General features: G+C 49.2%; 1 protein-coding gene and 2 long non-coding RNA genes across 4 annotated transcripts in view; 1 reads left to right on the forward strand and 2 right to left on the reverse strand.

Annotated features, from left to right (window-relative positions):
- LOC102136812 (uncharacterized) overlaps window positions 1–12,643 on the reverse strand; it is a 41,430-nt gene extending 28,787 nt beyond the window's left edge. Inside the window, exon 1 of the long non-coding RNA XR_010581979.2 lies at window positions 12,542–12,643. This is a non-coding gene — a long non-coding RNA (uncharacterized lncRNA). The remainder of the gene's footprint in view (window positions 1–12,541) is intronic.
- LOC102136274 (uncharacterized) overlaps window positions 1–25,198 on the reverse strand; it is a 154,180-nt gene that overhangs the window by 77,622 nt on the left and 51,360 nt on the right. The window contains exon 1 of one of the 2 annotated variants that reach the window (XR_012426080.1): window positions 19,104–19,148. The exons of the other annotated variant lie outside the window; for it this stretch is intronic. This is a non-coding gene — a long non-coding RNA (uncharacterized lncRNA). Of the gene's footprint in view, window positions 1–19,103; window positions 19,149–25,198 lie in introns of those variants that run through there. 2 annotated transcript variants of the gene reach the window in all.
- On the forward strand, window positions 19,353–24,729 carry SOX9 (SRY-box transcription factor 9). The gene is made up of 3 exons (XM_045376772.2): window positions 19,353–20,143; window positions 21,047–21,300; window positions 21,874–24,729. The coding sequence occupies exons 1-3, from the start codon at window positions 19,713–19,715 to the stop codon at window positions 22,716–22,718; spliced, it is 1,530 nt and encodes a 509-aa protein (XP_045232707.1). The 5' UTR covers window positions 19,353–19,712; the 3' UTR covers window positions 22,719–24,729.

A 25,198-nucleotide genomic window follows, 5' to 3' on the forward strand; every position in this document is an offset into this window, starting at 1 on the left:
ACATAACTCTACATTATGTAATGTGGAAATCAGCAAGGCTTTGAGAAAAGTGGCTTTTTGTTCCTTAGAATCTTATCTTCCACCTAGGGTGGATGTCCTCCCAATCAAGTCAAGCAACTCTCCGTGGCCACGCCCCAGGTCAGGGGCTCAGAGCTTCAGGCCACTGCTGCTCCTTCTTTCTTCTAGAAAGTGCTGAGCTTTGGAACACTGGGCAAAGGCCTTCTTGCCTTCTAAATAAGCCTCTTCTTGCTTCCATTGCACCATACTTTTTTCTCCCAGCATTTTACTATGAAATTTTTCAAATATCCAGAGAATCTGAACCACTCCTGAGACCTATTTTTAAGTTAATACTCTCTCATGAATGGCTCTTGAATTCTTCTCCTTTCCTCCAAGTAACATTTTTCAAGATACCTGTCATGGGAAACGTGTGGCATGGGATGTCAGTGCCCCACATGGCTGCTCAAGTTGTAATCCAGGGCTTCTCTCAGTTTTCTTTCAGAGAAGAGAAGAGTCCGGTCTTCAGTTACAGACAGATCTGGGTTTCTATGTCAATCCCTCCATTTCCTAGCTTCCTAGCTAAACTCTGGATGTGTTTCTTTACTGCTCTGAGCCTGAGCTTGCCTTCAATTGGTGGTGGGCATGACAGCCAATCCAACTACCCTGTAGTGAGCACTTATTAGATGCCAGCAACTCTTCCACATGACACCCACAGGCTCTAATCCTCATAGTAACCACAAAGGGAGGCACTAGTGCTATCCCCCATTGTAGATAATCAGGCTGGAAATGCAAGCCTACTGCCTATGGTGCCGTAGGAAGCACACACAGTGTTTATGACACACTTAGCACAAAGCCTTCACTCATAGTGGCTTTTCAACAAAGAATTCAAGGATCATTCTTATCAATAGTGGCAACATTTTTGCAGAGGGCACCCAATCAGCACACAATCGTAGCTGAGAACACAGACTGTAATAAGCGCTTCTCATTGTCCTGGCCTTCTACACGCCATTCTTTTAGCATCTGAGTTTGTTATCAGTGGCCTAGCACTAAATGGCAGCACCCCTAAACCAAGGCTTTACTTGGACAGCAATTTTCTGTGTAGCTGGCAAAGACTCTTCTGCAAAGCACTGCTTTGAGTTCTCTGATTTTTAATTCCGAACACTGCATGGTATCATTGTGATAAGGAAATGGGAAATGTCGAAGTGCTGCCATTAGGGACTTCTGTGTCATATCAGATAAACAGAATTCAGAATTCAGACACAAGCACTTGCTAAGGTATACCTTTTATTGGATGGATCATCTTTTTTTTTAAGTGATGGAAATGTATCAACTCTAAACTCTGTCCATATGCTCTATTGTAAATATGGCTATTGGCATGGTGAAAATATTTCCAGACTGGTTCATCCCTCTTCTGTTCAGTTCAAAGATATTTTTCGCAGTGGTTGCCAAATTCTAAACCCTAAAGATTCTGGGGCTGGTGCCCCATCGATGATTAGCTCTTCTCTAGGGTGCCCCATCGATGATTAGCTCTTCCTTAAAAGCAAATGGACGACCATCTTTCAGCCCAAAAACCTCTTGACTGCCTTCAACCCCTCCATCATCCTAAGCTCCTCCAAACTCACTCTAAACAAACTCTCCCACGAGGAAGCATGTCAAAGATCTTTACAGTAAGTATCCTGGCCTTGGAAAAGGACAAAGAAAGGGCGAGCAGACACTGAATTTTGATGAAGAACTTTCTTTGAGTAAGAGGTAGAAATGAAGCACAGAAAATGTGGCATAGCTTTCTAAAGTTGCAGACCAAGTTGGTCAAAAGAAAGAGAGAAACTAGGAGTTCTGAATCCAGAGTGCTACTGTGCGTTAGATCAGTAATAATTTCCATTAGCGTAAGTTCAGAGACCTTGGAACCAAAACAAATCCAACTGTAGAACAAGTGTTTTGAGGGGAAAAAAAATGGAAGGCTCCCTAATGACATCATCTTTCTCACAGGGGTGAAGTTTCAGATACACCGACACAGGGCACTTTATAAGTCGAATAAATTGTGTATCCAGAATAAGAACGAAGAGGTATATCCTCCATCTTCACCATTAATAGTTAAAGAATATAATATGGAATTTGGGGAGTTGAAGCTAGAGTTTGGGAAAAAGATCCCCAGTCCAGGAAAGGGACAAAGAGCTACAGAAGGAACAGAACACTGACCAATCCAACAGTGAAACTCTCCCCAAAAGAGAGTTACAGGCAATTCCAGAGCTATATCTACACAAATATGCTTCTTGCTGAAATCTAAAGGGAAGAAAGAGTAAAAGGCAAAGAGGGATGAGATAAGGTAGTAGGATCCACCAGGAGTCCACATACAGTCTTGACAATTATGATTAAGGACTTGCTATTGGGATGGACAATCCTGCCAAGACATCTGGTCACATTAATCCTCCTTTGGGCTGTGGAAGTTCACCACCAGAGGTAGACGTGTCATTGCAGAGAAACAATCAAGGAGGAGGAGAGAAAGGGATGTTTTAGGTGGGCTGGCAGCACAACTTTGTGGACTGCCCTGTTTTTCAACAAACCCACAGAACTCTGTGGAGCCAAGTGTTCTTCACGCTAGGCCAGACTTTCCTACCCCACCTTGGGGGTCTGCCAGTTTTCGCTGGCTCCCTCTCCAATGTCAAGCCTTCTTGTGAAATGACTGGTGCTTCCTGCTTCCCATCACACCCCCGACCCAGACACGCCACCTCTCCCTGGGTATCCGCCCTATGGCTTAATGAAAGGGAGCCAAGGGGCTCTTGAGGACAGAGAAGCCCCTGTTCAGAAGAGGAGAGAAAGAACAGGGTCACTTCCTTCCCTGTTTTCTAGGTTTCTTCCGCCTTTTTCTCTTCCCGCCGTCCCCTCCCATGGCCGCTGCTCCTTGGCCTTGATTCAGCACTGCATTCCTGCTTCTTTGTGTCCCAGCCTCCCAGCTTGCAAGGCCGTGGGGATGTTCAGAGAGTTACAGCTCCAAGAAATTCTCATCTCCATAGACCTGTCTACCCACCTCCCACCTGGGCTCCAGAGAAACAGCCAACATTCCTTCAGTCCCACAGAGAAAGGGTGTGACTCGAATTACTCAATGAAGCCTCCAAGCCAGCCTCTTAGTCCCCCAAAACAATAGAGTTATATTTTTCTTGGACTTCATTCATTTTATTTGGTTTCTCCTTTGATTAGCAGAAAGAACTCCTTTCCCTCCCTCTCCCTACCACCACTTTTCTTAATCCACCAACTTCACTCTTCTGGTAGTGCCCAACCCCCCAACCCCAGTAGAGTGAAGCCTTGGATCATGAACTTGAGTGACATCAGTGAGCTTGAGAAACGCCATCCGCCATCCGCTTCTCCTGCGCTTTCTCACACGTGGGAATCTCTCTTGGGAGTCTGCATCCCATCTCTAATCTGTTTGTTTTGGATCCTAATCCCAGGACGCTGGGTGAGGTGTTAGGCAGACTGACCTTTCCTGTTTTCTGAGTCAGTGATCTTAGATCACTAAGTCAGGTGCTAAGTGTTGAAAATTAAAATCAATGCGTGGGGCCTGCAAGAGGGAGACAAGAAGGTGGGAACAAAGGGTGAAAGGGGAAGGTGACATCTAGCTTTGGTTGAAACAAACAACCACCTATCTATCTGCCATCAAATCCATCTTCATCAAAAAGAGATTCTGGTGTCTCGTGTGCCTGTAGTCCCAGCTACTCGGGAAGCTGAGGCAGGAGGATCACTTGAGCCCAGGAATATTAGGCCAGCCTGGGCAACATAGTAAGACTCTGTCTCTAAAAAAATGGGGGGCTGGAGGGACTGTATGTATTTGGTATGAGGCACACAGTATGAAGAATATGATGTGGACATGACTCCTCCTGACAAACTGCCTCTGAAAAGCTACAGCCCAACTCCTAAAGCAGCTTCCACTCAACCCCAAACAGTCAAATCTTCCGGTATTCAGGGAATTTTTGTTGATTGTCTACTGAGCTCCTGATGTATGTCAGGCTGCAAGGATATTTAAGGACTATCTTTTTTTTTTTTTTTTTTTTTTTGAGACAGAATCTCACCCTGTCGCCCAGGCTGGAGTGCAGTGGAGTGATCTCGGATCACTGCAACCTCCACGTCCCAGGTTCAAGAGATTCTCCTGCCTCAGCCTCTCGAGTAGCTGCGACTACAGGTGTGCACCACTGCGCCCAGCTAATTTTTGTAATTTTAGTAGAGACAATGTTTCACCATGTTGGCCAGGATGGTCTCGATCTCTTGACCTCATGATCTGCCCGCCTTGGCTTCCCAAAGTGCTGGGATTACAGGCATGAGCCACCGTGCCCGGACACAGTATCTTACCTCTCCACCAAGCTAGGGCATTTAAGGCACCACCAATTCCACCCCCAGCTTCTCTATCAAACAAACAGATCTGATGGAATAACAATGCTAATAATGCCAGGTGTTTGGCTTGGATTGGCTTTTTAAATCCAGCTTTTATCTCAGAGGTCAAAATCCTAAGCAGTCCCAAGACAATGCAGCCTAAACATCTTTAGAAACTCAAGACAGCTTCTCATTTTAAATATGAGGAAACTGACTTGTTGAGAAGTGAACTGTTTTACAGGTCACGTTAACATAGTTATAGAAACACAGAGGTCACATTTCTGGTTTAAGGAACTCCTGATTTAGAATTACTCCCTGAAAGATCTATGGAGGTTGCACTGTATTGACAGAAATTGGCTTTTAGGTTTAACCAAACGCCCTGCCCATCTGCCCAGGCTTTGTTGCAGGACAGTCTTCAATCCTCCAATCTCCCATTCTAGCATAGAGCAGGGACTTCCTTCTGCTTCAGCACATTAAGCAGAGCAGGCACAATTCTTTTCAACAAATATAGGTTGAGCATCAGTTTTGTGCAAAGCATTTGCTCAAATCAAATAATAAAAAATACAGACTCCACTTGTAAAACAAACCATCTCATCATACTCTTCATAGACATGTTTTCAAAATTCAGCAACTCATCCTTTTTCCTACAAAATTCTGTTCTCAAGAAGAGACAACTTGATTATCAAAGGAAATAAAATATCCTATTTTCTCTTCTCTGGGAAGCGCGCACACACATTTTTATAAAATAATAATTTGTCGAGTAGGATTTACACATCACTGATATAAATATACTAGACCTGTCTACATCTAAACTCCAACTACACACAAATTCGTTTAAGGCTCCGCAAAAAAGAAAATGAGAAAAGCAAAATTCAACAACACCCTAAAGGAGTCAGAGCCTCTTTCTATATTGTCAGGTAATTGTTAGCAGAAATCAGCTGTAATAACAAGCCATTTTAAAGGAATGCCAATTCCATTCTATCCTGCTTAAAGAAGATCCAGAATCCGCCTTTGTTCCTAACCTGGGCACTTTGGAGAACATAACAATACCTTCTTTCAGAAACTGTGGGGAATCTGAAAGGTAGGATCCCTGCTCTCCCAGATAAGAGCTGGCAGGAGAGGTGGCCACTGTCAAGAGGGAGGCTGGTGTGAGCCCTGGGGTCAGCCAGGAGCACCCCGGAGAGAAGACCAGGCCCATCAGAAGGGAGCAAGGTAAGGGGTGCGGCAGGGAGAAAGTGTTTTCCTTTCCGAAACTTAAAAAGGATCTCCACTCATTCAGTGTGGGCTTGTGTGCAGCCAAGGCCTCCAGAGACTGCAGAACCACCAGTCACTGGAAACGTCTCCTTCGTCGTCCTGGCTGACGGCATATTTGCAGTTTGGGACTGTTTTATGCAGCTGATTCCTTCCAAGAGTCTGAGGTTTAGGGTTTGGGTGAGCTTGCTGCTTAGCCTTTCCCCCCTTACCTTTTTATTCACAGTTTCCGACACACAAAGCACTTTAAAATATCCATGGAAACCTTTGTGACCACAGACTTAGAACGTAGCTATGACCAAGTGTCAGAAATGGGGAAGGAATCTGCGAATGTCCAGCTATGTGGCACAAATGTGTTGCTTTCTCTTTTCCTAATCAGGTCCCAAAAGTGGCATTTCTTTGCAAAGGGCCACACAGACAAGGGCTTTAGCTAGGAAAGCACCACTGCCTGACATGCTGAATTAAGAATGAAGTTGCCCTTGGGTTGGTAAATTTGGGTAGTTGGATAGCACGCAGCCAGGCCTCTCCTGGCCATTCAAGAAATGTTTGTGGAATGAATGTGCACTGCTTTTTTAAAGAGCACACTGTCATTGTTAGAGCACACTGGACACTTCCCAAGGCAGGAGTTTTAGTGTTTAAATTTTTCATTGTTCTTGCCCACCGCTCCCCTTAGCCTTCCTAGCTCCCTGTAGAGAGGCCTGAGCTCAGGGAAAGTCAATAAAATATATTCTTGAACTGACTGATCTTTGTCATTCTCTTGAAATCCCCTGTCCTTGTTCTATCTATATTCCCTGGAGTCAATCCTTAGCAATGCCCTCACCCCATCCATTCCATTCTCCAACCAATTATACAGGAATAATTGCTAAAAATTAAAAGACTAACTCCAGTTGAATTGGAATCTGGCTCTCTCATGGAGAAAACAGTGAAAGAACAATGGAAAGACACCAAAATACTCAGGGAACCCTAACGCTATCTACCTCATGGGTTTCAGCGAGTCATAACCACCCCCTCCGTATGTTGCCCTCTTTTTTCCTTAAAGGAGCACATAGCAACCCTCTTCCCACCTGTTCTGCATGAGCAAGTTTCCAGAACCCGTGTTTGCTGTACGAAGGAAATGTGTTATCATTCAGACCTGGCTTGAACCAGAGAGTTCTAACCTCAATTTCCCCCAAAAAGAATGCACCCTTCCTCTACATGGTCCTCCAGCATTAGGGGACAATTGGGAACTCTGGGTAGATGGGGAGCATGGACACAAGAGCAAACGGCTTGAAGCAATGGAGATGCAGATAACAGAAGAAACCACTTGGGTACCACACCTGCTATGGCTTATGCAAAACGCAAGACAACCACGGAGATTCAGAAATTCTCAGCAGGCAGGGCACAGTGGCCCACACCTGTAATCCCAGTACTTTGGGAGGCCGAGGTGAGTGGATCACCTGAGATCAGGAGTTCGAGAGCAGCCTGGCCAACATAGTGAAACCGTATCTCTACTAAAAATACAAAAGTTAGCTGGGCGTGGTGGCGCGTGCCTGCAGTCCCAGCTATTCGGGAGACTGAGGCACGAGAATCACTTGAACCCAGGAGGCGGAGGTTGCAGTGAGCTGAGATTGGGCGCCACTGCACTCCAGCCTGGGTGACAGAGCAAGACTGTCTCTCAAAAAAAAAAAAAAAAAAAAAAAGAAAAGAAAAAAGAAAAAAAAAGAAATTCTCAGCAGCCCCTCTTCCTTTCTAACCCGCTCTCTTCCATTGACAACCTGGCTTAGGGACTGCCATCTCTAAATGTGAACTAACATTGCCCCACAAAACCTGTGTTCCAAAGAAAACAAGGCAAGGCCAAAAAGAAACAAGGCCATGGTAAACACAGTTTCCCCTGATGTAGAACAGAGATGATGACCGGGTAGCCCATCCCAGTTTGTATTGAGTTTTTACATAGTAAGCTTCCAAAATTTGGTACCTATTGTTTTCTTGTTTCACTATTGTTGTCGTTAGTGTTGGTTTTTACCCCTTAACACCTACAGCTGTGAGATTTGGGCCAAGTGAATTAACCACTCTGCACCCCATCTTTCCCATCTGTAAAATGAGGAAAATAAGAAGAACCACCACAAAAGGTTCCTGGGGGCACACAAGGTAATATATCCAGGTAAAGCTCTTAGCAGATTACCAAGCTCATACGAAAGGCTGTGCCAGTACTTCCTTTTATTAAGAAATGTTAGCCCCAGCACAGTGGCTCACACCTGTAATCCCAGCACTTTGGGAGGCCGAGGCGGGCAGATCACCTGAGGTCTGAAGTCAAGAGTTCAAGACCAACCTGGCCAACATGGTAAAATCCCGTCCCTACTAAAATGACAAAAATTAGTCAGGCGTGGTGGCGGGCGCTTGTAATACCAGCTACTCAGGAGGCTGAGGCAGGAGAATCGCCTGAACCTGGGAGGCGGACGTTGCAGTCAGCTGAGATCACGCCACTGCACTCCAGCACTCCAGCTTGGGTGACAGAGCGAGATTTTGTCTCAAAAAAAAAAAAAAAAAAAAGAAAAGAAAAAGAAAAGAAAAGTAAAAAAAGAAATGCCTCCAGTAGCAGAGAAAGGACAGGGTAATAATAGCGGGCCCTGCACTTCCAAAATGATGGGGACTCTTCCAGGTGCAAGAGGATGGCGGCATCCAAGTTCTGCTTCGTAGAGTGAAATGATTTTTAAAATCTGCATCAAGATATAAAAAGGCTGCCACATCCCATAGAGAAGAAAGAAATCCCAACACAGAGCAGAGTAAAATAAAGTAACGATCGCTGTGAAGCAAAGTCAACCCACACACCATTCCTACAAACCCAAACCGGGGAGAAGTTCTCATGAAAAGGAAATTAAACAAATGGAGGACACGTCTGATGTGCATGGTTCAAGTCACACTTTGTTCTCTGCTCCTCGGAGACAAAGGCAGCCAAACCCTGATTAGGGGAGAAGGGAGGAGATAAAATCAGAGATGCACTTCACAAAAGAGTGGAGTCCCAGTCTCTCCACGTGACCCAAAAAAGAGCGAAGAAGAGCACGGGGAGAACAAGACGACTGTGGAGGAGTGGGCTTGCGGGACACCCGTACCCTGAGTTCCGTGATAGCAGCAGCACGAGGAATTGTGTGTGTGCACGCAGCGGCGCGGGAGACAGGCGTGGCCCCTGCGGCGCGGCATCCACAGATCTGCTTCTCCATGAACTGTGTGACCTTGAGCAAGCAGCCAGCTATTGCCAGAGCTTCTGTTTCTTTAGGTGGAAAACAAAGAGAATAATTCCTTCCCCTCACAGCCTCCTAGAGATGTGCAGGGAATAGAGCTGAGGAGTGGATGGAAGGGCACTTCAAAAGCGAAAGCAGGAAGCAGCAGCAAGGAACGTGTATTAGTGATGGAACTCTTTGAGAAGGAACAAGGGCAAATGAATATGTGTGCTTTGGAGTGGCGAGTGTGTGTGTGTGTGTGTGTGTATGTGTGTGTATGAGAGAGACAGAGGGAGAGAATGAAAAGGCGTGTCCTCCCAGGATTCCCCCACGTCCATGAGTGATGGTGCAGTGTGCGAATGGGTGTTTATTCAGGGAGACTGCAGAGAGCTGTCATCACTGAGTCCAGGCAAAGGCTGGTTGCAGGGGAGAGGCGTAGAGGCCACAGTTGTGGGTGGAAGCTGACAAAGAAGAGAGAATACAGGCTCTAAACAGACAGGGGGCCAAAACCAAGGCTTCTCCTCCCCAAGCCGGCACCCCACACTTCCTACATGTGGTGGCTGCCCACGGGCTGGAAGAGAGTGCCTCTCCTGTGACCCCTCAGTGCATCACCCCACCCATCTGAGCAACAGGTTTCACCCAGAAGCAGCAAAAAGCTAGCGCACTTTTGACATTCAATAACTAAGTAAATAGCTGTTGAAATGAACCCCGCCCATCCTTCCCCACCCCCAAGCCAATGCAACGGTTGCTGAAGCTAATGTTTCTCTCCTCCTTCTGTCCTCATTTTCCTTTTCACCTCTTCCTACTCCTCCTCCTTCTTCTTCCAAATAAATCACACAGTTTGGATTAGGGGCAGGAGTAGTGGTGGTTGATGTTGTTTCTCGAATGCCCGGGGTCAGAGGATGCAGAGTCAGAGAGGCACGAATGATATAGACAACACACACTGTGTGCACTCACTGCCATTCTCGCTTTCCCTTTAACTCCCACCCCTCCCCTTCTACAGGAGGGGCTGGGAAGGGATTTGTGCTTCTGGGGCTCTGGGGACTGCAGTCCCTGGGGCCATCTGGGAGTGATTAGCCTACAGATTTCAGGTAGCTCCAGCCACACGTGCAGCCCACATGACACCCGCTAATTCCATACCCACAGCTCTCCTTCTCCAAACAAACAGCAGCACGGTTTGCAGAAAGAAGAAAATGCCTTCCCAAGAGGAGCTGCAGAGAAAGGCCAGGTCATAATTGTCTCCTAGGCACCAACTCCCCACAACCACCATCTCCGCCCACAATTCATTCACCAGTCAGCTACACCACCACCAGGGCTCATCTGTGAAAGGGCTGTGCATTGAACTTAGAAAAGCAAGCAAAAAAACCAGAAAGAAAAAAAAAAATTATTTTCATTGTATATTTGGGCAGCAAGGTCTGGGAGTTTTAGAGGTTCTGATATGTTAATAATGATTTCAGTTTGCGGTTTGATTGTTTTCTCAAAACCTGTAAATCCAGGCCAGAAATGTATAAAGATTACAGTCTGAAAGCTTTATATCCATCACTCCAAATATTCTGCAAAGGAGGTCTACAACACTTTCTTATAGAAGGAAGCCAAGGCCAGGCACGGTGGCTCATGCCTATAATCCTAGCACTTTGGGAGGCCCAGACAGGAGGATCACTTGAGCCCAGGAGTTTGGGACCAGCCTGGACAACATAGTGAGACCCCATCTCTACTAAAAATACAAAAAATTAGCAGGGCATCATGGTGCGCCTGTAGTCCCAGCTACTCAGGATACTGAAGTGGGAGGGCCACCTAAGCTCAAGAAGTCATAGTTGCAGTGAGCTGAAATCACACCATTGCACTCTAGCCTGGGTGAAGAGAATGAGACCCTCTCTCTCAAAAAAAAAAAAAAAAAAAAAATCAGAGGGTAGGAAATTTATATGAAGGTGCCAAGACAAGGACAGATTTCCTTATAAGTGGCGTAAGGAGCCATCTGCCAGACACATTTCAAAGGGAGCCTTAAGGACATTCCATCTAAGTGATCAACATGTCCCACTGTGTGCCTAATGGCTAAAATTCTACCATTAGGTATTCATTGCTTTGGCTATATTTTAGCATTCATTCCCTACATGAACATTTATTCAGCAGAGTCTATGTGGCGCACAGACTGAGGATACAAAGAGGATAACACTACATGCTTGTCCTCGAGCAGATCACATTTTAGTGGTGGACAATATACGCACAAAGATAGCAGCACAATAGAGGCCTGAACAAAATGTTATAAAAACACAGAGAGGGGAGCCAATAGCTTTTCCTACGGAGTCCTCAGATCTTCACAGAGGGGTTAGCATTTAAACTAGATCTCTACCCCGTATTTAAGTCTCACTGCCTCTTAGACTGAGAACATATGAAGCCTTAGTAGTCATTTACTCCATAGTCTGAATAAGTCTCACATCTTTCCCAAGGTAAGATAGGTGCAGACAGCTTTTATCTGGGAGAGACACCTTTCCCTGAAAAGGAGAGTTGCAAGAAAGGACGGAAAGAAAGCCTTCCTAGTGTATGAAAAAGAAGAGTGAAGATGAGGTATAAGTCAGCATATAAATCCAAGATTTTTCAGAATCAAGAGATAACTGAATCTTTTCTCTGAACCCATTCTTTTATTTTATTTATTTATTTATTTATTTTATTTATATTATATTTATTTATTTATTTTGAGACAGAGTCTCACTCTGTCACCCAGGCTGCAGTGCAATGGTGCGATCTCGGCTCACTGCAACCTCCACCTCCCAGGTTCAAGCAATTCTCCTACCTCAGCCTCCCAAGTAGCTGGGATTACAGGCATGTGCCACCACACCTGGCTAATTTTTGTATTTTTAGTAGGGACGGGGTTTCACCATAATGGCCAGGCTGGTCTCAAACTCCTGACCATAGGTGATTCGCACCCCCTCGGGCTCCCAAAGTGCTGGGAATATGGGTGTGAGCCACCGCGCCTGGCCTGAACCCATTCTGAAGTCTCCAAAACAACTTCACTAGCACTTCCTGGTTGCCTGACTAAATATCAAAATGCTTCGAGCAAAGTGAAGTTGGAGTGGCAAATCCCAGAGACAGGAGAAGGGAATAGGTGAGTTTGTATTCTATCCTCTGCCCAGACTGTGCAGGCCACTTGGCTGATGATCCTGTAATAACTCAAGAGTTGGCTGAAGTAGGCCTTGGGCCTAGCTGAGCTGAGGAAGGTGAGCTTAGAGACAAATGTCCCCGCTGATACCACCCTGAAGCCCTGCTTTCCTCAAACCTAAGTTCCTGGAGGAGAGTCAGAAACCAGAGAACCATTTAAGTGCCAGGAAAATACAAAGCAATTAGTGACTTTTGCTTTAGGCAGAATCTAAAGGGGAAAAAGAAATCTTTGAGCCTCATGAAACTCCACCTCCCTGGGCCTCTTCCGGAACCACAATGTTCAGCCCACTCAGTGTTTGGCCAATGCCACTCTCTCCTCCCCCAGAACATTTCTTTGCTCCTGGAAAATCATCTGGAAACTGTCATCACCACTGTGCTGGTTGGCAGATGTCCCCCAAAGAGAGAGTGAAGTGTACCACACACTACAAGGCATTTCTGGGCTTGGACCAAGAAGGGGTGAGGGCGGGGAAAGATGGCCCAGTCAAAGAGCAACACGGCATCAGCAGGGTTCCTGGGGCCAAGAGGAAAGAGATGGGATGGAGTCTGCCACCAAACCCAGAGCTTGGGGTACCTCTCCTTACCTGTGCTTTACCTGCCTCCAAAGCGCCTTGATAGAGCCGCAAGGATGGGAGGCAGCTTTCTGTGACCTGTGAGTCGTCTCAGGGAAATAGAGGGGGAATCCATGAAAGAGGCAGCAAGAGAGAGTCTCAGAACATTATGAGCCCAGAGGGCAGAGCAGAGTTCATGTGGACAGAGGCTGGATTCTGATGGAAATCAGACCTGGAGACAACAGCAGAGACCAAATCTTGTCTCCTTCAGAAGTTTAGGCACATTGTCAGCCCTCAAGCAACATTCACTGAATTGATTTATTCAAAAATGAGAATGATTTGATGTTGTGCTAAATGGGAGAGACATGACAAGTGACAGGGAAAGACAGGATGGAAAGGACACGGTGTCTCCACTGCGTTGTACTTCCTCTACCCAGAACTCTAATCCGTCATCTGGAGTCCCAGAAACATTTAGATGTAGCCACCCCATTCCCCTAATCCCTGCCCAGCCTCGTGTTCGTCCATGCTTTGCAAATTTGCAAGCACTCGCAACCGCCTGCTTTGCCGCCCATGATACCGCATATATTTAACATAGTTGGGGTTCAAACTAATGCTCTACTGGGAGCTCCCTAGGAAAACTCTAGAGCCAGGTCCCTGGGGAGAAGTGGAGCCTGGAGGCATGGGGATGGGGTGAACCAAACCCACTCTGCCTTTCTGTCCAATCGTTCGGTAGACAGCACACCTTCCAGGTATGGTAGCAACCCCTCCCTCCGGCAGTCAGACACCACCTTTTCTCCTGGCTGCTGAGGACAACATCTCAACCTATCAGATGTCTCCACTGCTCCAAGAAAATGAGTATTTAGGGGAAAGATTAAATGCCCATATACTTGAATCTATAGGGACCCTACCCCTAAATTATACTAGTAACTGTTTATCTGTCTCTGCTTTGCCTGAGGATATTAAGGCAGATGAGACAAAAAGTTTTCTTTTGCCAACCAAAGCTGACAGTTTGGCGAGCTTCAGGGGGACCCCAGAGGGGATCAGTTTCTGTAATACAGTTGATGCCTTCTGACTGTGTTTTCACGACTTCCCTCACATTTTAGCCAACCTGGAAACTAGGGAAGAAAAAGTTCTAGGTTCCAGTCCTAGAACACTGCAAAAGAAAACAATCTTCCCTTTCTCGTGGGGGTAAACACATGTGATCCAAAAGATAGTGACAGGAACACTGTTACATTTTCCGGGTCTTAATGATTTGGAAGGGGAGAGGGTCCAAAAATACTGTCCTCTCCTACGCCGGTCCAAATTTCACAACCCATCCGGAAGACAAAAGGCTGAAGACAGAAAAAGAAGACATTTACTATTCAACTTCTCCCTTTTACATCAGTGAGAGAAAGGGCCTTGGGAGAAAGACGGCACAGAGACAAAAGAAAGAAAGAAAACCAAAAATCTCTGCTTTCTCAAAAATCCCTGGTCTGCCTATCCAGGCTGGGAGAGACCCCAAGGGCAGCCTGTCTCTCCGGCAGCCTTGCAGTCAGCGACAGGCACCATGAAATTAATTTGAAATAAACAATGACAAAGCAGGAAGCTCAACGGGTCCCTGAGTTGCTCTGGGCCCCCACTCCTCCTCGAAGCCCCTAGGCTGTTTAACAAAGCCGTGGGTCCGCCTACCCCAAGCACTTTTTGTGACGTCACAGCTCCGAGGACCTTCAGGGGGCTTTACTCTCGCGGAAGCCCAAAAGTTGGGGTCTGACCTCATGACCTTGGCCTTCCCAGGGGCGGGGGGCCCTTGGGACAGGACACGCTGCCCCCCGAGTCCGGAGCTCAGGCCAGTGGCAGTCGACCTAGCCCCCGAGACTCCCTCACGCCGCTCCTAAACCAAAACGGAACCCAACACGAAGCTGGGTGAAGCTGTAGCTTGCAGGAGCCAGGGAGATGCGCTCTGCTCGGGATTTCCCGGGTCCTGCTGAGACAGAAAGGATTGCAGGGAAGACAGGATAATTCGTCCTTAACTCTGACCGAAATTGTACCTTACAAGCATGTCCTCTATTTCCGTGGCTTGATGGGGACACGTTCTCTGATTAAGATCCGGAATAATCGCCCACCCAATGGGGTCTCTTACAGGAAAGCGCTGGTTAGGATACCTCCAGGCTGAGAGGAAATCATCGCCATTGAGCCTGCCCTCCCCTAGGGAAACCCCACCCCACAAAACCATCCTGAGCATCTCAGCTGTCTTGGGTCGGTACCTGAGACTGAATAGACCTAAACTGAAGGGCGATCGAGGGGGAGGAGCAGGTGCTGGTGCGGAGGAAGCGCTAGGGGCCGAAGTGGCCCCCGCCGAGTATGTCGCAAAGGAAGCACCACTGCGTTGAGCGCTGATTTTATCTTTATTTAAAATCACCTTCAGCTAAAACTGCCTAAAAGACTTTTTACAAGAGTGGGAGTGGGCGTTAGGGGGAAAAGCTGGCCTAGGATATTTTCCGCAGGGCGTTCTAGGGATGAGTTGAGGGAATCCGCATGACGCGCGGCTCCCCGGTGCCACCGCTAAGGACAGGTATTTTCGGAAAACCCAGAATGAAAAAAGAGCACACTCGCTCTGGGAGCGCAGTTCCTTTGGGACTGGGGCCTTCCACTCCCACCCCTCCTTTTTCCCTGCTCGGCTCCGCAGCTCCACGACCAGCCAGCTCGTCCGGTCTCTGGCTTGGGCTCCGGTCCGTACCCCCGGGGCACCCTGCTGTGTTACAGCCGCCCGACGCCCCCAGACCCGGCCAGGTCACCAAGGCAGACTGGAGGTTCGCGCTCCCTCACCCGACACCTCCCGTCCACCTCATCTTTCTTTTTTTCGAAAACAGGAAAGGGAAGAAAAACACCCCTCTTGGTCTGCAGTTGTAGCGGGGTCGGGATTCCACAGCCCTGGGTGGCACATGCTGAACAACTTCCCAAAGCCGGGCTCCCGTGTGGGAAGAAACACACACGCAGGAATGCACATTCATCGCGTGTTCGCAACTGTCGCTGGGAGGTCTGGCGGCTGTGATGGGACATGCACTCACTCGGGCAACACGTCCAAAGGTCACATCTATTCGGTCAGTCAACAGATATTTATTGCGCACCTACGACGCTATCTTCTACTTTCCTTTTCCCCTTAGCTGTTGCTGTCCAACCAAGCGCCCGTCCTGAGACGGGCTTACCGACCGCTGCCTTCCACAAGAAACTCCGGCGTGTTTCTTGTGTCCGGCGTGTTTCTTGTGTCCGGCGTGAAGAGCGAACGATAAACACTCTCCAATCTCAGCGAAAAGTACTAATTACAGGAGGGGCTGGGAGCCCGGGACCCAGGGACCTGTCCCCCCAGGGATTGGAGTCTTCTACCTGCAAGGGACACGGCCCGGGGAACTGGAATGGAGAAGGGGTAACCCCTTCTCTCACCTCTAATGAGAACATTGCCCGGGGTTGAGACATTTGGGAGACGCCGCTGCTTACCCCACCAAACTTTCCCTAAGGACAGAGAAGCGTCCCTACTGAAAACGGATTTAAACACTGTCCCCACTTTCGCTAAGGAAGTTTGGATAGGGAGGTTGTGGTCCTTAATTCGCCAGGTGAAAGGAACCCCATCCGCTCGCATCCATTACCCCCATCCTGAGCACTGCGTGTTTGCGCGAAACTCGCCCTGCGCCAGCAACTCTGGGCTCGGGTCTCAGCTCCCGCGTAGACTCGGAGGAGAGATTGGCGGCCCCCGCTGGGGAAATTGAGCCCGGCGCCGGCCCGGGACGTGCAAGGGGGGAAAAGGCGGAGATCCCAGACCTCGGTTTCCCGAGGGCTTCCCTGGGGAGCCACTCGCACCTCCGTTGTCTCCGCTCCCGGCGGCAGACCTCGCAGCGCTTGCTCAAGAGCGGGTATCCGAAAGCACGTCCAGAGCACAGAGAAGCGCCCTCGGTCTCCTGCCTCTTGACCTATGCCCTTTCCCTCCCTCACCGCATCAGATGGAGGACCCTGACTCCTTTCACCCCTGGCTAAATGTTCTAGCTAACACTGGGTCAACAGCCTCAGTTTCCAGATCTGCAACCTGAACATCAGGAGCGGGTTCCTTTCCCTCTACCTGTGCCTGAGGTCCTCTGGTCGGGGACTGCACGCGTCTTCCCAGGTCAGGGAGGAGGGGTCGGGGCCACCTGAGAAAGACACAACGAAGCGAATGGAGCCCCTGAATGGGGAAAGGGGAGTGGACACCGGGAGGCCCCTGCAGAAATGCAGGACCGATCCACTCGCGAATTGACGGTACCACGCGCTAGACTTGGCCTGACTGTGGCAACGCTTGGCACCTGGGGAATAGGGGCCTTCTCCTGGCCTCAGTCCCCAAATTCTGTGCAGAATGGAAACGGCTGGCATCTCGAGTGCTCTTTTTCAACCCGGTTCTCTACAGACACAAGTTCCCTCACTGAGCTGCGCAGAGGTGGATTCGCACAGGAGGGAATATTGCGTAGGAATTCCTGCAAATACAAATCTCAGCAGCAAAGCAGTCAGATTGAGTGGAACACACCACCCCCAGCCACCACCATCCAAGTTTTCCCTGGTTCTCGGAGTTGGAGACAGTTTCTGGGCTTTTGGCGCCCCCTCTGGATACAGATGAAAACTGCAGCCCATTTTTAAGTCGCCTGTTCATCGTAAGTTTTCAGGAAGATGTAAAATTTAAAAATGCTTGCATCAAATCAACGGGAAATGTATAAATCCCTGTCGTTTATGACGTAAAAGTCTATATATTCGTATCTTATTGCATGATTGCATTAAAATATGTTTATACATATACGCATATATCTTAACACATATTTAGTGAAATATTCCAAAATATCTTAGTCACACCCCTCTTCACTGACTTTATGCCAGCAAACATGGTAATTACAATATAACACAACTAAGTACAGACGACCTGGCTAAAATGTCTGCCCGCTGGTCTCCAAGTCTCCTGAATCAGGTGTCTGAGAATCACAGTTATACTGTACACACAATACCCTGCTACCCAGGACACAGAAATAGGTCCACACTACACGGACTTTTTTCTCCTAGGAAAGGACGATGCTGTTCTCACACTTTCTGAAAGTAATCACAGGCCAAGGATACGAAGCTATTGTATGCAAATTTCTTAAATTTGTAAACAAACTATAAGGCACCGGAAACATCCTATTTGAATAAGTTACATTCGTTTAAAAAAAAAAAACAAACAAAACAAAACCGCTGTTGAACCAGGCTATAACTTACTACCTTATGAAGAGATGAAGAATTCCATTTCCTATAAGAAATGTCGGGCTTCTTTCAAAGACAACGAGAGAAAACAAGATTTTTAAAAGTTCTCCCGGAAGGACATTGATTTGGATCTTGTGATAGTGTCCTCACTTCGCAAATTAGAAAGGGGAAAAAAAAAAGTTTTTAATATGATGTGGGCCGATTCACCATAACAACAATTTAATTAGAGGCGAATTTTTGCAAGAGTTCAAAAGGGGGGGGAGGGGCGGGGAGTTTAAAATTAAAGAGTTTTCCCAATGTTATGCGTTTATTTGGGATTCTGAAAGCACGGAACCCGCAACGACCAAGATTTTTCTTCTGTCCCAGAGCAGATAGCTCTGCACTTACCCAACCTGGCTCTAAGCATTTCGTGTGAACACAAAGGTTGTGCTCAAATCACACTTGAAATACATGAGAGACACCACCAATGCCTCCCCCAGAACTCCAAACTATATGCAGGTCTGAACCGACCGGACTGGAGTCAGAAGCACCAGCGCTTCACCCCTTCAGGTGTTTAGTAAATGCCAGCAAAAGCGGGCAAGCAGCACGACTCTGCCAGAGTGGAGCATTTTGTCTGCCGTGGTGCCCATTTGTTTGGCCTTTTGCAAACCAAGTGACCGGCCTGGGCCTCGCGGCCCGGGACAGCCGCATTGGCAAACTTCGATCTCTCAAAGCCAGAGCAGTTAGCAAACTCTCCCCAGGCAGGACGACTCGGCTGACGTTTCTGACTCGGCCAGGAGGCAAAGACCAAAACGTCAGAGCAGTAGCCCTGTTACTGAGGAGCGTCGGCGGGGTCGCGGGACTGGAGAAAGACTTGTCAGAGCTCAAGGTCGGTGTGGCGCGGGGCGGCCCCGAGAGCGCGGGGATCCTGCGTGGCCACGGCCGCCGCTGCCAACCTTCGCGGGGACTTAGCTTTGCTTTCCATTGACTCCCTTTGCAAAAGCGCAGCAGAATCCTGACCAGCCGCACCAGCCCCGGCGAACCCGAGCATGTTAATCTATTTATGTGGATTATTACGGAGGAACAGCGGGCGTTGAGTCACCAAAACATTTGCTTCAAAAGACTATTTCTAAGCACTTTTGCAGGCAGGCAGGCCCCAGGCGCGTAAACTCGGCTACACATTAAGAAGCGGCTGCTTTTCGAATACTACAAACTCCAGCTAAGTCCCCTGTGCCGCGGAGAGAGCAGTGAAAATAAATGTCGGAGGTGGGGGTAGATCCTAGTCTAGACATACACACTTGCGCGCGCGCGCGCACACACACACACACAAAGATTCGCGCGGAGAAGTCACTAAAATTCTGGCATTCCGAGAGTTCGACAAACTTACACACTTGGAAGTCCCGGGTCCCCCGCCTTTCCCGCAGCACCCCCCGCCCCCCCTTCCCGACCGTCCACCCTTCGGCTGCGCTCCCCTCCCCTCTTCTCCCCTCCCGTCTCGTCACCCAGCCCAGTGCCGCAATCCTCCTCCCTCCCCAAAATCGGGTCCAATCAGCTGCCTGGGACTGCTGTGCTGTGATTGGCGGGTGGCTCTAAGGTGAGGAGGAGTATTTATTAAAGAGACCCTGGGCTGGGAGTTGGAGAGCGGAGAGCGGAGCTCGAAACTGACTGGAAACTTCAGTGGCGCGGAGACTCGCCAGTTTCAACCCCGGAAACTTTTCTTTGCAGGAGGAGAAGAGAAGGGGTACAAGCGCCCCCACTTTTGCTCCTTTTCCTCCCCTCCTCCTCCTCTCCAATTCGCCTCCCCCTACTTGGAGCGGGCAGCTGCGGACTGGCCCCGCGCCTCCCTAAGTGGTAGCCGGCCGACGCGCCAGCCTCCCCGGGAGCCGCTCGCTCCGCATCCGGGCAGCCGAGGGGAGAGGAGCCCGCGCCTCGAGTCCCCGAGCCGCCGCGGCTTCTCGCCTTTCCCGGCCACCCGCCCCCTGCCCCGGGCCCGCGTATGAATCTCCTGGACCCCTTCATGAAGATGACCGACGAGCAGGAGAAGGGCCTGTCCGGCGCCCCCAGCCCCACCATGTCCGAGGACTCCGCGGGCTCGCCCTGCCCGTCGGGCTCCGGCTCGGACACCGAGAACACGCGGCCCCAGGAGAACACGTTCCCCAAGGGCGAGCCCGACCTGAAGAAGGAGAGCGAGGAGGACAAGTTCCCCGTGTGCATCCGCGAGGCAGTCAGCCAGGTGCTCAAGGGCTACGACTGGACGCTGGTGCCCATGCCGGTGCGCGTCAACGGCTCCAGCAAAAACAAGCCGCACGTCAAGCGGCCCATGAACGCCTTCATGGTGTGGGCGCAGGCGGCGCGCAGGAAGCTCGCGGACCAGTACCCGCACTTGCACAACGCCGAGCTCAGCAAGACGCTGGGCAAGCTCTGGAGGTAGGGCCCAGCGGGGGCGGCGCGGCAGGGTGGGCATCGTGGCGGCGGGGGGCGCTGGCCAGGGCTGACTTGCCCCGCCCCGCCTCCCATCGCCCGGGAGTTGCGGTTCCGGGAGCCGGCGGGATGGGGGTGTGGGAGTGGGAACGGGGTGTAACTGTGGCTCAGAGTTTGTCAAAGTTCTTGGGCTGCTCGCGGGGACGCGGAGGAGGGGGTGGTAAGTGGAAGGGGTGGGGGAGGTAGCTGGAGGATGGACGAAGACTGGTGGGAGACGGAAGGAGGGGGCTGCCATCCTGCCTTCCCGTCGCCTGGAAGCTCAATCGGGGCGGGGAAGTGAAGCTTGGCTTCCCCCACCCCGCCCCTTAAAACTGCACTGTCTCGTGCAGCCCCCTCCTCCCCACACACACACACCCCCACGGAGATGGGGCAGGGGAGAAACCGAGGTTGGAGGAGACCCTTGGCAGGAATTGGAAGGCGGGAGGAGGGAGGCTGCTGGAAATAGGTGGGAGTGTATGGGGGGGTGAGAATTGGAGAGTAATTGGGGAAAAGTTTTTAAGGGTGTTGGGATTGGGGGCGATAACTCCAGCAGCAAAGGCGTTTAGGGGGCAGCAGCAGGAGTCGTTTTCATCTTCAGCGTTTCCAAAATAGAAATAAAAGGGGAGGGGATGGAGGGGGCGGGGAGTGACCGCTCAGGTCGGACTGCAAGAACTTATTTATTTATTTGTTTATTTTTAAGAAAAGTTATAAGCCGTGGTTGCAGGCGGGAGGGAAGATGGAGTTGTATGCAAAGGAAGCCAAGTGGTCTGGGTCGCCGCCTCCTCCCCGCCGACCTGACAGTTTGGCGGGTTTCACTGACCCCTCTCCCTCTTTTTCTCTGTGTCCCCCGCCCCGCCCCGCCCCAAGCAGACTTCTGAACGAGAGCGAGAAGCGGCCCTTCGTGGAGGAGGCGGAGCGGCTGCGTGTGCAGCACAAGAAGGACCACCCGGATTACAAGTACCAGCCGCGGCGGAGGAAGTCGGTGAAGAACGGGCAGGCGGAGGCAGAGGAGGCCACGGAGCAGACGCACATCTCCCCCAACGCCATCTTCAAGGCGCTGCAGGCTGACTCGCCGCACTCCTCCTCCGGCATGAGCGAAGTGCACTCCCCCGGCGAGCACTCGGGTGAGTCGCCCCTCAGTCCCGCAGGACAAGCCACCCCGGCCCGCCTGGCACACCCCCTGCCCTCCACCTGGGAGATTCTTTGTGGAGACTTTATGCTTCCCGGGAGGTACACACTACCCTTTGCCCCTGTCCCGCTCCCCCTCTCTACCCAGAGCCTAAGAGGCACCCAAACACACACACATACACACACACACACCCCAACTCAATCCCAGCATCCGAAGAGATTAACTCTTTTTATTGGGAGGTAAAATGCCCTTACAAGCCTTACGAGACCTCCCCCTTCTTCCTTTGCTCCCCCACCCCAAAAGCATACACAGGGCTCTTCTACAAGTAGCAATTTGTTCTTCCGGACCCTCCGGGCCCCAGACCCTCCCCTGATAAAAGGGGGCTGTCCAGTGTGTACCGGCGGGTTAATCATTGGGCGAGTTATCTCCGGTGCAGCGCGCCTCCCGCGCGGGTGCGGGCCCTTACTACACTTTAGCAGCGAGGGAGGGTCCCCGGAGGGTGCCTAAGACTAGGGCGTCTGCACAGCACTTGTTGATTTTCCCGTGCTTGTTCTTTTATTGTCCGCAGGGCAATCCCAGGGCCCACCGACCCCACCCACCACCCCCAAAACCGACGTGCAGCCGGGCAAGGCTGACCTGAAGCGAGAGGGGCGCCCCCTGCCAGAGGGAGGCAGACAGCCCCCCATCGACTTCCGCGACGTGGACATCGGCGAGCTGAGCAGCGACGTCATCTCCAACATCGAGACCTTCGACGTCAACGAGTTTGACCAGTACCTGCCGCCCAACGGCCACCCGGGGGTGCCGGCCACGCATGGCCAGGTCACCTACACGGGCAGCTACGGCATCAGCAGCACCGCGGCCACCCCGGCGGGCGCGGGCCACGTGTGGATGTCCAAGCAGCAGGCGCCGCCGCCACCCCCGCAGCAGCCTCCGCAGGCCCCGCCGGCCCCGCAGGCGCCCCCCCAGCAGCAGGCGGCGCCCCCGCAGCAGCCGGCCGCGCCCCCACAGCAGCCACAGGCGCACACGCTGACCACACTGAGCAGCGAGCCGGGCCAGTCCCAGCGAACGCACATCAAGACGGAGCAGCTGAGCCCCAGCCACTACAGCGAGCAGCAGCAGCACTCGCCCCAGCAGATCGCCTACAGCCCCTTCAACCTTCCGCACTACAGCCCTTCCTACCCGCCCATCACCCGCTCGCAGTACGACTACACCGACCACCAGAACTCCAGCTCCTACTACAGCCACGCGGCGGGCCAGGGCACCGGCCTCTACTCCACCTTCACCTACATGAACCCCGCCCAGCGCCCCATGTACACCCCCATCGCCGACACCTCTGGGGTTCCTTCCATCCCGCAGACCCACAGCCCGCAGCACTGGGAACAACCCGTCTACACACAGCTCACCCGACCTTGAGGAGGCCTCCTATGAAGGGCGAAGATGGCCGAGATGATCCTAAAAATAACCGAAGAAAGAGAGGACCAACCAGAATTCCCTTTGGACATTTGTGGGTTTTGTTTTTTATTTTGTTTTTTGTTTTCTTCTTCTTCTTCCTTAAAGACATTTAAGCTAAAGGCAACTCGTACCCAAATTTCCAAGACAGAGACATGACCTATCCAAGCGCATTACCCACTTGTGGCCAATCAGTGGCCAGGCCAACCTTGGCTAAATGGAGCAGCGAAATCAACGAGAAACTGGACTTTTTAAACCCTCTTCAGAGCAAGCGTGGAGGATGATGGAGAATCGTGTGATCAGTGTGCTAAATCTCTCTGCCTGTTTGGACTTTGTAATTATTTTTTTAGCAGTAATTAAAGAAAAAAGTCCTCTGTGAGGAATATTCTCTATTTTAAATATTTTTAGTATGTACTGTGTATGATTCATTACCATTTTGAGGGGATTTATACATATTTTTAGATAAAATTAAATGCTCTTATTTTTCCAACAGCTAAACTACTCTTAGTTGAACAGTGTGCCCTAGCTTTTCTTGCAACCAGAGTATTTTTGTACAGATTTGCTTTCTCTTACAAAAAAAAAAAAATTCCTGTTGTATTAACATTTTAAAAAGAATTGTGTTATGTGATCAGTTTTGGGGGTTAACTTTGCTTAATTCCTCAGGCTTTGCGATTCGAGGAGGAGCTGCCTTAAAAAAATAAAGGCCTTATTTTGCAATTATGAGAGTAAACAATAGTTTAGAGAAGCATTTGGTAAGCTTTATCATATATATATTTTTTTAAACAAGAAAAAACACCTTGAGCCTTAAAACCATGCTGCTGGGAAACATTTGCGCTCTCTTTTAGTGCATTTCCTCCTGCCTTTGCTTGTTCACTGCAGTCTTAAAAGAGGTAAAGGCAAGCAAAGGAGACAAAATCTGTTCTGGGAATGTTTCAGCAGCCAATAAGTGCCCGAGCACACTGCCCCCCATTGCCTGCCTGGGCCCCATGTGGAAGGCAGATGCCTGCTCGTTCTGTCACCTGTGCCTCTCTGAACACCAGCAGTTAACCTTCAAGACATTCCACGTGCTAAAATTATTTATTTTGTAAGGAGAGGTTTTAATTAAAACAAAATTTTTTTTTCTCAATTTTACCTTCTTTAAAATAGGTTGTTGGAGCCTTCCTCAAAGGGTATGGTCATCTGTTGTTAAATTATGTTCTTAACTGTAACCAGTTTTTTTTTTTATTTATCTCTTTAATCTTTTTTTATTATTAAAAGCAAGTTTCTTTGGATTCCTCATCCTAGATTTGTATAAATGCCTTTTTGTCCATCCTTTTTTTCTTTTTGTTGAAAACAAACTGGAAACTTGTTTCTCTTTGTACAAATGAGAGATTGCAAATGTAGTGTATCACTGAGTCATTTGCAGCGTTTTCTGCCACAGACCTTTGGGCCGCCCTACATCGTGTGTGTGTGTGTGTGTGTGTGTGTGTGTGTGTGTTGACACAAAAACAATGCAAGCATGTGTCATCAATAATTCCTCTGCATCTTCTCTTGGAGTGAGGGAGGCTACCTGGAGGGGATCAGCCCACTGACAGACCTTAATCTTAATTACTGCTGTGGCTGGAGAGTTTTGAGGATTGCTTTTTAAAAAAGACAGCAAACTTTTTTTTTTTATTTAAAAAAAGATATATTAACAGTTTTAGAAGTCAGTAGAATAAAATCTTAAAGCACTCATAATATGGCATCCTTCAATTTCTGTATAAAAGCAGATCTTTTTAAAAAGATATTTCTGTAACTTAAGAAACCTGGCATTTAAATCATATTTTGTCTTTAGGTAAGCTTTGGTTTGTGTACATGTTTTGTTTGTTTCACATGTTTCCCTCCCACCCCCAAACCTTTTGTTCTCTCCGTGAAACTTACCTTTCCCTTTTTCTTTCTCTCTTTTTTTTTTGTATATTATTGTTTACAATAAATATACATTGCATTAAAAAGAAAATGGCCCTGTGGATTTATTCACCCAGTTCTCCTGTTGGACGACTTGGCAAATTTGAGCACAAAAGACATCGTGAAGTGCTGACGACTGTGATGTTTTTTATGAGCACCTTTGGCAATCCTAGAAAACATGCTGAGGAAAAGACTGTGTATCTCCAAACATCTAGGCAGAGAAATCTTGAAAAAGTGCCACTTGAATATTTCGATCACACAGAAAATTACATGTCAGTAGTTGCCCACTCTGGCAAAAATGTTTGTTGTGGTTTTCATGACCTCATGCTTCAGGGCAAAAGCTGTCCCTTGTGGAGGTCAGAGGGAATATTAGACTGAAATCAGGAGCTCGTCAGTAGACAGAATGCCAGAGGGGTGACTTGTTTCTCTGGTTTTAATATGGCAAACTTTCTGTCCTATGAACACATACCCAAGAAATGGAGTGTCCATTTAAAAAGCAAAGGAAGCCAAAGAAAAACAAT

This window comes from Macaca fascicularis, chromosome 16 (assembly GCF_037993035.2).
Source record: "Macaca fascicularis isolate 582-1 chromosome 16, T2T-MFA8v1.1".
In the NCBI taxonomy this organism is placed as follows: Eukaryota; Metazoa; Chordata; class Mammalia; order Primates; family Cercopithecidae; genus Macaca; species Macaca fascicularis.